The sequence below is a fragment of the Pestalotiopsis fici genome (genome assembly GCF_000516985.1).
Source record: "Pestalotiopsis fici W106-1 unplaced genomic scaffold PFICI_Scf_5, whole genome shotgun sequence".
NCBI lineage: Eukaryota > Fungi > Ascomycota > Sordariomycetes > Amphisphaeriales > Sporocadaceae > Pestalotiopsis > Pestalotiopsis fici.
In genome coordinates, this window is record NW_006917095.1 from 2,167,230 (window position 1) to 2,180,711 (window position 13,482).

Genomic DNA, 13,482 nt, shown 5'->3' on the forward strand with positions numbered 1-13,482 from the left:
TTATATAGCTGCTTAAGGAGGGCTCGACTATAGCGACAGGCAAGAGAATGGCGAGAAACGATTGGACCATCGGGCCCACTTACTTTCTACGTTTGTGAGGATAGTCTGGGAGCCCTTTCTTGAAGGCAGCAAGTGGGGCCGACTTATATAGTGTAGAGCAAGCGGCGGTCAACTCTGACGATTGTGGGCCAGGAGCACCGGCTACTTTGGATACTATTGACGTGGACTTGTTCTGACGTTTCATGCGTAATGAACTATTTGGATCGTTGTCGAAATGTTCTGTTTTACCCCTGAGTAGGATCACATATTCAGTTAGTACTTACGAGCATGATGGTAGCGCCGGAACGGTCCGCCATCTATCAGCATGGTGTTGTAAGCAAAGGTGCGTTTCTCCCGATGGGCAGCATGTCAAAACTTGGCTTGAATGATACCTACTGTGCCTGGAGCATATCATTTGATCGTGACCAGCAATACAAATATCCAATGGCATCATCCAGCAACGTGATGCAGATAGACTCGTGTGGAACTTGTATTGTGTCATTGGAAGCTTTCTACTTGCGCTGGTGCTCAATATTTTTGTGCCTCCTTAGTGTGCGTGGTGCCAAAGTGCCACAACCCCAAACCCTTGGCATATAGCGGCTCTCCTCATCACAACCACTGTCTACGAAGTTGTTCAATAGTCGCCAGTGTCGGGACGCCATAGACTACCCTGGCGATATCCAATATACCTTCTGCTGCATCTCGCTCCTGTGCATTCCCAAAGCGCTCCCCGCACATTGAGAGCGCCAGGCTAGCAATGACTGTGGCGTTGTGGAACTGCTGGTTGGAGTGTCCTATTGAGCAAATGTAGCGCAATGCATCGACTATCTCGGCCTGCAAAAGCGAGTCAATAGAGACATGCATAAGAGAAGAGTATCGCTACTCACGTTGACCTGGGACATGTACTGTTGGCGTTGTGGGCCAAAGAGGACAGCTCGCGGATTGTACGACAGCAAAACAATCCTGGTTAGATACCAATGCTGGAGTCCAAATACTAAGACTGTGTATTAGCCTTGGGAAAACTCAGACCATCGGACTCCAGTCAATATGGTCATACCGACAGAGGCATTCAGAAACCTCAATTTGGGCCAGGGATGGCTTTCGGGGTTGTCGGATTTGAATATGGGCTGAAAGGACACTGGGCTTTGGAGCATCCACGCTGAGCACTGTTGCACAAGGTCATCGTATTCCGCAATCTGGCGATCGCGGTCGGCAAAACACCAGTTCAAAGTCCTTGCCAGAATCAGAAACATGCGGTACGACCAGTCCCTGTCCGGACTGAGGGGCGAAGATTCATCCAAGAACTTGTCGAAGCGGTGCAGGTCCAAGGATACGGCTCGATTGGTGAGAAATGCGATGCGAACCTCTTGCCGCAATCCCAACCACTGAGCCGCGACTTGCAAGGGTGACACTTGCTGCAGATCAGCCGAAGCATCAATGAGCACTTTGGCTCCAAACAAGTGAAAACTGATATCGAGACCGGTAAGTGGTTCTACGAAAAGGCTGATGAGCACAATCCTAAGCAATTAAAAAAATACAGGGCATAACTACCTCCAAACTCTTCCCAAAACCGAAGAAGAACCGTTGTTGCCATGATGTTATCATTATTTGAGATTCCAGGGAGTCGTAAAGTCGGTGTCAGCGCCTCGATGCTTCGTTGGTAGTAAGAGTCCGAAATGGAGGCATCCAACGAGGCGATCGCGCTCAGGTGCTTTGAAGCTACGGCGAGGACTGCCATCAAGAGGGCCGCGTCATTCATGGCGCGACGTGGTACTTCATACGCAAAGAGGCAGAGGGCATCGTCGATATCAATCTATGAGAATCACTTTAGTAATAGGTGACTAGCTTTGCTCGCCTGGGACAACTGACCCAGGGCGCCACGTGTTTCACGAAATGCTCAATGTAGAAGACCTCTTGCTCATTCAACACCGTGGTTTTGGTCGCAGTACTGTCAGGGTCGACTCTTTCAGTCTGTAGAGCTTGAGTTCTGAGGGCGTTCGGGATGTTAAATGGTTCCCGTGTGCCTGTGTCTGTCTCGATAATCGTCTCAAGTGACATGTATGAGCTTCTATCAGTGGAGCGGGCATCTGTATACACGGTCAGCGGCTCTCGAAATCAGTGTTGATTCGACAAGATATCAACACAGCTGGATGCCGACTGCTCACCTTCGACATATGTCTGGTGCTCTTGAGCCCGATCACCTGGGGGGTATGGTTCCGCGGTCGTCAATCGTGTAAATGGGTCGGCTATTGCAGCGGCTGAGCTGTTGTGAACTTGTAATGTGTCGTCATGATCAGGATCAGGAATGTTGGCAATGACTACATGATAGTCGTCGGTAATGAGTGCAGTCTCATCAACTAGCCTCACTTTGAACAATCATTAGATACTGTGGCCTTTGTCAATCCGATATCGAGCCTACTTACAAGGTAGCTGAATCGGCAGCCAGTATTGGTTGTCGGGGAATTTGAGCCTAGCATGCGAGTTTACTTCTATAATAATCATACAGGTGAAAAAATTACGTACGTTGTCTCTTGCTTGACAATTATTTGCGTTGAAGTGCTACTATATGTGCAGAGCCGAGAACAGTCCAAACAGCGCTGGCAAGAAGGATGCTGTTTATCGCCTGCATGAGGGTCAACTTGGCTCATGAGAATAGTTTGCAAATTTTGCAACGAGAGAATGAAATGCTCAAGTCTGATATATTCCCTACATTTTAAATGTCTTTCCCTACAATTCTTTTGCGATGGTTAATCACATGTACAGAAGGAGTATTGATCCTTGACGACCTACTATGCAGGCAGAGCCACTGGCTGTGTTGGCAGCAGCAGTTTCTGGGTGCTGGGCCATAGAGTATGGACGGCAACTTGTAATGGATTTACCAGAAGCCGTAACGTAGCCTTGGCATCAATACACAGGTAGGTAGGTATCGCTTTCAGATACGATCTACGGTAAGACCCCGACCTTGACCTTCTAGCCAAGGATCAGGTCTGAATGCTTTTGTTGCGTGCAGCATTTAGGGGGGGCCACGCTAATGGTCAAGGGGGCAGTGAGTGAAGTGATAGGGTAATCCTCGGGCGTGGCCTGTGCTGGATAGCGCTATAGTTTTAGCTATGTGGTACGTAAGAGTAAAAATTATCCCAGAGTGAGCAAGACTCGTAGGTACTAAATGACAATACATTAGCACGCTTTTCCAATTGCCCATAGTCGAAACCTCGTGCTCGAGATATCATGTCAACATGGATGGCTTTTGAGGAGGAGGACAAGAATGACCACATTCGCGCCACTACACTTTCCAGTTGCTCTACGCATGCCCAACAGTAGTAGTGCTTATAGTACCCAGGCCATGTCCCCAACCTGAAGATTCCATCTGGAACCTAGCCGCATATTAAATGCCAAACGAACAGGCAGTCGCAGGACGTATGTCCGTATAAACATCGTGACGGGGAAGTTCTACCTCAAAACCTTAAATCTTAGCAGGTGGCTCCAAGAAGATGCAACAGGCGAATGTGTGGACGCCCGGATAACTTCCCTATCCCTTCCTTCTGCCTCCATTAATGAATGCTCTGCATGGATACAATTAACCTAGACAAAAAAAAAAAAAAAAAAAAAAAATACATAGAAAAAGTTGCCATTTGGGGCAGTGGCAATGCAACGACTGAGATACGATATCTTTTCAGACTATTCTACCGATCTTTCGCTTTGATCGCTAGGCATCAATTATTTCCAAGACTGGCAGTACGTACGCGAGTCGTCACAGACTGGACCCGCGCCGACATAAGGCTATCCGAAAATAAACACGAAAAGCACGTTAAAATCAAGGTTAACGTACGACGCGTATCCAAAGACAGGAAGTTCTTGTAGAATCTGCACATGGAGTACCTCTCTTGGCAACGCCTTGAGAGAAAAGAGAAAGAAAATTGGTGCCTGCCTAGTATCGAGCAGCGTCCCAGGTAGGTGTCAAGTTTTAACAAGGCGACATCTCCTGGCTAAGAAGAGCCATGTGGATCCCAACGGCAAGATTTGCGACTGGTTGACGGTTTTTTTTTTTTCGCATTCGCAGAATCCGAAAAATACCATTGTCCTCGTCTCCACAGTTCCAACGGCGGCTTGACGTTTGTGTGTAAGTCAAATTCAATACTGAAGATCAAGGCGGTGCCCCAAGGATGTGTTTGGTCAATCACGGAAATTTATTACATGTCTGAGGAATGATCCGAGTTGGTTTTACGATAAATATTTCGTCTCTCTCTCTCTCCTCACTCTTGCGCAATTCCAATCCAGACCGATTTCTCGTTGCAGCAGTACCTTTCAATCATTCGTTCTGTATTTTGAGCCTTGAAATAATCTCCACTATCACACCCAAAGTAGCTCGAATAACAAGACCGCCAACATGAGCGACGATGGCCCCTTTGGACCCGTGGTCAATGGCACCATGATTGTCTTTTACGAGTATCGGCCAAACAAGCCTGCAGCGCTCTCCTTCATGGCCTTGTTTGCTTTGGCCACGCTCGGGCACCTCGTCTACTTCTTTCGACTCCGGGCTTGGTATTTCATCCCGTTTCTGCTGGGAGGCATTGGTAAATGCGACCCTACAAGTGTTATTCATTCACTGCAGAAAAATAATCTGACATTTCTATACAGCCGAAGTATTTGGATATTATGGACGATATATGGCTTCTGACGAGCCCACAAAAGTTGGACCGTTCATCATGCAGAATCTCCTCATTCTCGCAGCTGCGCCCATGCTCGCGGCCACCATTTACATGAGCACTGGCCGCATCATTTTGGCGCTTGATGCACGCGAGTTTACCCTGATCAGTCCTCGGTGGCTCACCAAGCTTTACGTCTTGATCGACATTGGTGCCGTCGTAACGCAGCTGATTGGTTCCATTCTGCCAGCTTCGGGCAGCGAGAGTGCCATTGCATTGAGTCGCAAGATCATTCTGGCCGGACTGATTACACAATTTTCCGCACTCGCCTTCTTCATCGTCCAATGCCTCATTGTGCATCGAGGAATCAAGAAGAACCCAACGAGCGTGGTGCTGGCCATTACCTCGGTCAATTGGGAAATTCACTTTTGGATGGCCGAGTTGGTCATTGTGTTGACCATTGTTCGAAGTGTGGTCCGCGCCATCGAGTATTTGCAAGGCGACGGTGGCTTTGTCATTTCGCACGAGATATTCATCTACGTCTTTGATGCCGCCATCATGTGGTCGGTCATGATGATATATCTGATCATCCACCCCGGCAGATTGATTCGGGACGCTCGGCGGCTGAAGAACCATGAATGTACTAGTGGCGAGCATGTACCGCTGGATTCGCGGGCTTAGAGAGGCGAATTTCGGCACTCTCCTGTATAATTAAGAGACCAAACAACCCAAAATTCTTGCTCAAGGTGGACCGAAAACGTGACTTTTGACATGCGAGCATGGTGCGATCGTAGCTGGTCAATTTGCGCGAGTCAATGTGAATAGATGACTACGCAGACTTGGCCAACTGTCCAGAGCCCAAACTCGAGAGGGAGCAGACTCACGACTCTGATAACTCGATCACCTCGAATCGTCCAAAGCAGAGACTTTCCAAAAGTAATTATTTCCAACTTCTAAGGCGGGAGACCAACTTGTATTCGTGGCCACTCCACCCATTTCCTATGCTCTTTGTCGAGCATTCTGCTCGTGTTTTCTAGCAGGTGCTCAGCCCACCCATCCATGAACCAACACTTTTTCAAAGTAGTGAGAAGCTGTGCGAAATGGGCAAGAAGCAACAGAGGTATTGGGTCCTTTTCGCGAACACGATCGACAAAGGCGTCGTCCATGCGATACATCCATGCAAAAACCATTCGATTGTAACCAGGTCCATGGTACTCGCCATTTTCATCGCCATATGTACCCTCGTAGATGGCGGCCAGAATGTCATACTCTTTCAAGTATACATCGCGGTGACTGCTAGAGCTGGATTTAACCAAATCACCCAACTCTCCGATATGTTTTTCCCAGTCGACGCGTGGGAAATCCTCTCGAAGGCACTGCGCGCGAGAATCTGGAACCTCTGGGCTTTCCGAAGGCCCGAGGGGCGACATGAGTCCTGAGAAGAGTATGTCGGCGTCAAAAATTTCTCGGATCAGGCGAAGACCCTTGATCACAGGCCACCAATTGTGCGCTATTTGATCTTCAACTCTGCAAATCAGCAGATCGTTGGGCCCTTTTGGGCCTGCAGCAAATGTGCAATAGCAAACCATGGTGGCAGACACGTCCAGGGCACCACAATTGGACTCGTTTGCATTCGCTAGAGCTTGCGTGAATGCCGCCAGGCCATGTTCGAAATGGTACTCGGCCTGTCGTGTATAGTCCCGACGCTGCGCATTGTCGGAAGCCTCCAGGTAGGCCAGGTGGTAGGACGACACTGCAAACACTAGATTGAGGACGAAGTGGTGCGAGATGCCGATTTTCGGCACATTGAAAGCCCAGAAATTTGTGATCTTGTCTTTGCGAGACATGGTGCCGGACAGAGAGCCAGACGTATACGCCGTGAAATGAAGCATAAGCTCAATATTGGCAGTATTGAGCGTGTAGGGATCGTGTATCGCCTCTCTCTTCTCGGGCACACCGGCTTTTGGCACCGCAGATAGAGCGTTTGCTTCTGTAAACTCTTGCAACCAATCTCTCCTCGGCCGTCCACGGCCCCGCCTGCGACTGGGTATTGCAGTGTCTTGCGACCTGGTCTGCTGGTTGCCGCTCGTCACACTCCCTGAGCTGCTGGCATGAATGGCGGTGCCCTTGAAATCGCAAGGCAGGCCGAAGCGGAGGCAATTGGTACATTCTGGCTTGACCTCATCGCACTTGATAGGCAGCTCATCAGTCCTGCAGGCACTTGTAACCCGAGCATGTGACGCGTAGTGCTCACCTTGACCTTTCTACGTTTGCAATTCCTGACTGCGGATCAGCAAAAATGTACAGGGGTGCTACAAACACATGAGATACTTACCGGCATCCATTTCTTGACTTTCGATGGGATTTCCTAGGCCTTGTGGTGTTGGCGGCCGGGCTGCTGTCGTCGGTTTTCTCGCTCATGGCCGCAGCAGTTGGTGCATGAAATAGCAGCTCAACCACAGAGGTCTGCTGCTTGTGATCGACTGAGCAACAATCTTAACTTATCTGAGCCGCCGCCGTTGACTTTTACGATCGGAAAGTAACGTGTTTGCTGGTGGAAGCTCCGTGTATAGTCTCTCTATGCACGCTACCCTCGTAGGATTCAATTGATGAGGTACGGCATTGCCGACTCAAGGGGTTGGCTAAAGTGTTGGTAACGTAAAAAGCTAGAGTGCAAAGGAGGCTGAGCGGTAGGTCCTCCTGCAGGTACTGGTACCGCTAAAAACGGCACTAAATCCGTCGCCAATTAAACATTTGGGATGGACACCCGTCAGCGCCCTCATCTTCCCCTGGCAAGCTGGTTAAGCACCAGGCAGCACTTTTACCACAGTTGGGTGGGTATATATTTCAAAATAGTAATTGTATAATATGCACAGGGAATAACCACGTTTCTTTTTTCTGATTTTGGTCAATCAACTTCACATGTGCTACAAATGCATTCAGCTTACAACCCGAGGAACACGTAACTCATGCCACATGCCTCAGTGCTCGCAGATGCCTATTATTACAGTCTGCTGTGTGGAAGTCGCCCGTTTATTGCTAACATCAAAGGCTGAATTAATAAAAGCGACTGGATCCGCATCGCATGGAGCCATCTTTGATTCTTCAGTAGTATTTACTCTATTAAATTAACGACACGGCCCTCTTTTGGTCAGTCCCAGGGATCCTCATGGCATGGAAAGTTGTTTGCATTGAACGCGACCATGGATACCGACATCACTGGTCAAATGCTCTGCATCCAAGCCAAAGCCTATAGTTGTCATAATCGTAAGAGTTAAAATCTCTAGACCTTCTGTACTTGAAAATGTATACATTTTGTCTATTGTTTGTGACCTATTGTAGGTATACGTCACTCATGCATGTATAAACTCGATACTTCGTCATGGACTTCGTTCGTTTTGCACGGGCTGCGCAACCATGTTCATTGTACAACTTAAAGATCTCCCTGAACACATTCCGCCTTTGCTACAGTAGACAGACATGAATTCCAAAAAGTGATGGTGCATATGGACCTATACTCAAAAGCCCCACCGATTTGGACAGACAGCAACCTCGACCATAATGCGCACGCCATACTGTGTCTAACTAATTGAGGCTTCGCTACCTTTTACATAGTAATGTGCCTAAACATCCAGCTCAGCCTGTGAATGGTGGAATTATCGGCAGTCCCACGCCTGTCATCGGATTATTCTTGCCAGCATTTCAATACAACTGACCAATGCCGGCACGAGTTTCAAGACCCCCCAAACTCGCCTTTCCCTACTGATGGTGGGGTTGTTCGTTACAGAAGATATTGAAACAGTTCTCGACCTTTGGACTCGCCATTCAATTGACGCATCTCATTGGGTCGAGCGGATAATCTCAACGTCTGCCAGGTCTCATTTATGTGAAGCAAGCTGCCCCCCCTCGATCTGGGGGCTGCCCCTCCATCAACCCGCACTGCCTACCCCGACAATATATGGGCCAAGTAAATAATAGCTGGAGGCGGGGTGGCATCTCGCGTCCAAGATAAACCGATCGCTGTACAGTCGGGACGTCACTATTTTTTTTTTTCTCTCCCTCTGCGATATTTTTCTCCGTCTGTACTTTTTCCTCTTCTTGTAGCTTGCTAAACATTACACTCTGAAACTCAACCTCACTGCCATACTCATTCCCCAATCATAATCCTCCAATCAATCCCTTCAACATGCCCCAGTACGACCAGTATACCGGCTTCCAGGTCAAGTCCCCCGAAACCTGGACCGAGTTCCACAAGAACGAATTCGACGTGAAACCCTTTGGCGATTATGATGTAGAGATCAAGATTGAGGCGTGTGGCGTTTGCAGCAGTGATGTCCATACCGTTACTGGAGGTTGGGGTGACCAACACTTTCCCTTGGCCGTCGGACACGGTAAGAAAGCATATTGACATTTTCACCTTTCCACTCCCTAGTAAGAAAATAGGTTACTGACAATAAGCGCCATACTTAGAAATCGTCGGCAAGGCTCTCCGTGTCGGTCCCAAGGTCACCCTCATCAAGGCCGGCCAGCGTGTCGGCGTGGGCGCCCAGTCGTGGTCGTGTCTCGAGTGCCGCCAGTGCAAGAACGACAATGAGACGTACTGCGCCAAGCAAATGGACACGTTCGGCGCCGTCTGGCCCGAGACCGGCATCGTCACCCAGGGTGGTTACTCTTCGCACGTGCGAACACACGAGCACTGGTGAGTCGGAGTCGTCCCTCGCCTACCCAAAGTTGGGGCTATATAAGTAGGCCATGTTATTAACACGCAAGCCGTAGGGTGTTCCCCATCCCGGATGCGATTCCAAGTGAGCTCGCCGCACCCATGATGTGCGCCGGCATTACAATGTACAGTCCTCTGGTCCGAAACGGCGCCGGGCCGGGCAAGAAAGTTGCCATTGTGGGGTTGGGAGGGCTTGGACACTTTGGCGTCTTGTTCGCAAAGGCTCTCGGTGCCGAGACCTGGGTCATTTCGCGTACGCACAGCAAGGAAGAGGACGCCAAGAAGATGGGTGCCGATGGTTTCCTGGCCACCGCCGACAAGGGCTGGAACGAGCCTCACAAGTGTAAGTGAAAGAATTGCGCCCCTTTTGTCATGCACCTTGCAGTATGGCTAAACAAATATTGCGACAGTGACCTTTGACCTCATTGTCTCAACTGCCAATGCCTTTGGCGAGGAATTTGATCTGAGCGCCTACCTGTCCATCCTCGATATCCACGGCAAGTGGATCTCGGTCGGTCTTCCGGAGAATGAGACGCTCCAGATCAAGCCGCAGGACCTCATCTCCAACGGTGTCCTCATCGGCTCGTCCCACCTCGGCAGCCGGCGGGAGATGCTGGAGATGCTCAAGTTGTCGGCCGACAAGGGCATCAAGTCGTGGGTTGAGACTGTCCCCATCAGCGCCGAGAATCTCGGCAAGACCATGCAGAGGTTGCAGAAGAATGACGTGCGCTACCGTTTTACCATGGTCGACTATGACAAGCAGTTTGGCGCATAGATGAGTGCACATCCCAATTTGGTTCCTCAAATATCGAGACGTTTGTCGACAGAATGAAATTGATAAAACTACGTCAAAATATGTTTCCTGAAATCATGAATTGAATTATATCAGGTATCATAATAAACACAAATTGATGAATTCACTGAGCGCTGACTCTATTCTATACTCATCGAGATCCTCTAACGCCGTCTTTCCCAGTCCTCCAAATCCGTATCCCGGTGATTCCCATTGTGCGCTTCATAATCTATGACGTCGTCAAAATCAGAGCCCGTCGACATGTAGCTCGCTCTATGAGCATTTAGGAACCCGCCCTGCTCGGGGCTCTGAGGCATCTCCATCTCGCCCCTGGATAAGTAATCGCCAGGCGTCTCTACAACCTGCGTGTGGAGATGGTGATGAACTTTCGTGTGCGTGCCATTCTCATGCTCGACGACAATGCCGCGCGGAGCCATGTCGTGCAACGCAAGGTTACTCTTGAGGTCAACCTTTTGCTCCTCTACCTCCCGGTACGTTCCCCGACCGACTACTCTACCCACAGTCCCAAGGACTGGCGGGTGTGGTACGTGGGTGAGAACGAGCACCGTAAAGTAGGACAGCAGAATCGAGGGGAGCATCCAAGACGAGCCCATAAAGGTTTCCATGTACGTCTCGTTAGTCGTCAGGAGGGGAACAAGGGACAGGCCCGTGGCGAGGGCCAGACAAATGGCCGTGCGGGCGACGTTGAAGATGGTCCAGCCCTTGCGCTTGGAAATGATGTGCATAATGGTCAAGAACATGAGAACGATTCCGGCACAAGCAAATGCATACACAAACTATTGGGTGAGGTCAGTTCACATCCCTTGCCTGATACCCTTCTCAAAATGGGTGTCTTGTTTGAATTGAATGACTTACCACGAGAGAAAATCGAAGACCAATGGCGTGGGTGGCCTGTGTCTGTACATACTCTCCGTGATCTTCCGTCGCGCTGGTCTCTGTCTCTACTTCGGCTTCAATGCCGAACGCATTGTAAACAGCATTGACCATGGTATACAGCAACTCTTGCAGCTCATTTAGCCAGTGCTCATAATCAGCGTCATCCGCGGCTGAGTCTTCTGTCCAAAACGAATTTGGCAGTTCCGCGATATCGCTTAAACTCTTATTGACGCCCTGCCAAGCCTCGAGCACGTCGGCCGGCTGATACTTTGTAATAAACGGCTTAACAACGTCGCCGAGCGCCTGAGAAACTTGTGCCGACGTCGGCTCGTCGGGGAGCTTTTCCGTCACGCTAATGAGCTTGTTGATGGCCACGGCAACGGATTCCTGCACCCGGGCCCAGATGACAAACTGGTTCGAACCCTCGAGGAGAAGAACCAGGGCAATATGGAAGGGAAGGTGCAGACTTGCCCACCATACTTGATGTCGTGTCGACATGGAATCTTCCTCATGCATCCAGTCAAAGTACAGTTGAAAGATAATGTATATGAGCGCAGCAGACGAGGTCACGATTCCGATGAGGGAAGAACCTGTTCGTGTCAGAAGCTTTCATGATTTCCCGACAAAGACGTTTTACTTACTCCAGTATACGAGCTTTGCATCTTTCAAGTAGGTGTCCTTTACCACGAGTGTGACATTTTTGGCCAGAATAATGGCACCTTGGCAATAATTTTAGCATCCATGTTTTACGTTGGGAGGGTTTATTGAAAATGTACCTTCTCCAAGGACGATCAAGGTGAGGAGGTTCAGGCGTTCTCCCATGTGCGTGCCGACAAATGTCAAGATCTCACTCATCTGCGACCAACTGAGATGGAGCGCCATCTCAGTTATGCCCACGATATACCACACTATATAGACACGGCTGTTTTTGCCCTCGGCATACCGAAACGATATTCCGCAGTAGATGGCGGCTGCAACAAAGTGCGTAGCTGCCGTCAGGAGCATGTGTCGACTGCCCACGGCATATTTGCGAATCTGCCACGCAACTAGTCCATACTGGAGGGTTAGGGCGAGGCGCGAAAACATGAGAAAAAAGGACATGGCCCGGAAAATGGCTTGGATCTGGTGGTCGGGGTCAAAGGCTGTGCCAATCTCGGCAAAGCCCACCATGACGCCGAGATGGACGGCTTTGCAGCATCTTTCCAGCACGCTGTCGGACGTGAACCGGACATCGTACAATGTGGTGATGAGCCACGTCGTCCAAAGAAGTCTGCACTCGTGATTAGTACTGATTTGCGAATCGTCGTCGACGAAAAAAAAAAAAAAAAAAACTCACACATAGTATCCGATAAACGACTGTAATGACTTGAGTGTAGAGATCTCATGCACACTCGAAAAGACTGATAGGTTCGCCACGAACCAAAGATCGTAAAATAACTGTCCAGAGTCAGGATATCAAGTCGTGGTATCCAGTCAGGTAGAGCTTCTCACCTCAAAAGTCGTTGCTGCTTCATTCTATGGTCTCGGTTCAGTCAATGCTCGTTACACTTACTTCCAGGCAAACTCACTTTACAAAATTCGGGAACATCACGCAGCGGCCTCTTTCGTATCAGACCGTCGGCGCCCTCGTAGGTATTATCTCGGATATTCTCTGATGGCTCCACTACCCGAGTGCCGACCAACCGCAATCGGGCATTGGCATAGTCCTCATCCGAGGACGGGTGGGTGGCGTGCGGCATAACGGGGAAACCTGATTATCTCTTTTTATTCGTCTACCACTCAAAAGATATCAAGGAAAAAGCAGGCAACAGGAGAAGAAAAAGAAAGCATACGAATCCCACAGAAATTACACGAGAAGTGCAGAGAAAAGGCCAAGAGAGAAGGAGGCTCGTAAAAGTAGAGAAGATATATTACGAGCTAGGTGGAATCAACTAGCCAACGCCGCAACTACTCGAGAGCCGGGGGAGATTTCTCTCCTTCAACGCGCCCAGACCTCAAAGGCGGTGGGCCAGCCAGCCCGCCAGCAATCGTGGTGAAAGCTTCTCGTCTTATGCCAAGACACGCTATCTTTGTAATTTGCTTGGGGGTGTGGTTGTTTGTCCTTTCCCGGCACTTGGATGAAATGAGATCGTGGCTTCTCTCGCGCCCAATGGGCAAAGATCGATGTGGGTTCCCGCGGCCGCTGGCTCGTAATGGGGTTGGTTTACTGCGCCCAAATCTCGTTTGAAAAGAATCGTTCCTACCTAGTCATCACAGCAGCGGACAAAACAAACAGTCCTGGAATAAGGCTGAGCAAAGCTGAATCGAATTGTTTTGAGGGGTCTGGGCGCTCCGCGAAAGCAATAGCCAAAGACCCTTTGATCCATAAATTTCCCTATACAGTTGGG

The 13,482-nt window shown here is 49.5% G+C and overlaps 5 protein-coding genes across 5 annotated transcripts; 2 read left to right on the forward strand and 3 right to left on the reverse strand.

Moving 5' to 3' along the window:
* Window positions 1-648: 648 nt before the first annotated feature.
* Window positions 649-2,541, reverse strand: PFICI_07973 (uncharacterized protein; the record flags this gene model as incomplete). Its single annotated transcript, XM_007836554.1, has 7 exons — window positions 649-873; window positions 927-1,033; window positions 1,097-1,531; window positions 1,591-1,852; window positions 1,909-2,126; window positions 2,205-2,405; window positions 2,463-2,541. 7 exons carry the CDS (start codon window positions 2,539-2,541, stop codon window positions 649-651), a joined length of 1,527 nt encoding a protein of 508 aa, XP_007834745.1.
* Window positions 2,542-4,426: 1,885 nt separating this feature from the next.
* Window positions 4,427-5,366, forward strand: PFICI_07974 (uncharacterized protein; the record flags this gene model as incomplete). Its single annotated transcript, XM_007836555.1, has 2 exons — window positions 4,427-4,613; window positions 4,678-5,366. The coding sequence occupies 2 exons, from the start codon at window positions 4,427-4,429 to the stop codon at window positions 5,364-5,366; spliced, it is 876 nt and encodes a 291-aa protein (XP_007834746.1).
* A 272-nt stretch (window positions 5,367-5,638) lies between these two features.
* Window positions 5,639-7,106, reverse strand: PFICI_07975 (uncharacterized protein; the record flags this gene model as incomplete). Its single annotated transcript, XM_007836556.1, has 3 exons — window positions 5,639-6,874; window positions 6,940-6,964; window positions 7,021-7,106. 3 exons carry the CDS (start codon window positions 7,104-7,106, stop codon window positions 5,639-5,641), a joined length of 1,347 nt encoding a protein of 448 aa, XP_007834747.1.
* Window positions 7,107-8,871: 1,765 nt separating this feature from the next.
* On the forward strand, window positions 8,872-10,180 carry PFICI_07976 (NADP-dependent alcohol dehydrogenase 6; the record flags this gene model as incomplete). Its single annotated transcript, XM_007836557.1, has 4 exons — window positions 8,872-9,076; window positions 9,156-9,384; window positions 9,462-9,748; window positions 9,816-10,180. 4 exons carry the CDS (start codon window positions 8,872-8,874, stop codon window positions 10,178-10,180), a joined length of 1,086 nt encoding a protein of 361 aa, XP_007834748.1.
* A 182-nt stretch (window positions 10,181-10,362) lies between these two features.
* Window positions 10,363-12,834, reverse strand: PFICI_07977 (uncharacterized protein; the record flags this gene model as incomplete). Its single annotated transcript, XM_007836558.1, has 7 exons — window positions 10,363-10,995; window positions 11,075-11,685; window positions 11,737-11,814; window positions 11,872-12,365; window positions 12,432-12,532; window positions 12,587-12,610; window positions 12,664-12,834. 7 exons carry the CDS (start codon window positions 12,832-12,834, stop codon window positions 10,363-10,365), a joined length of 2,112 nt encoding a protein of 703 aa, XP_007834749.1.
* Window positions 12,835-13,482: the final 648 nt, after the last annotated feature.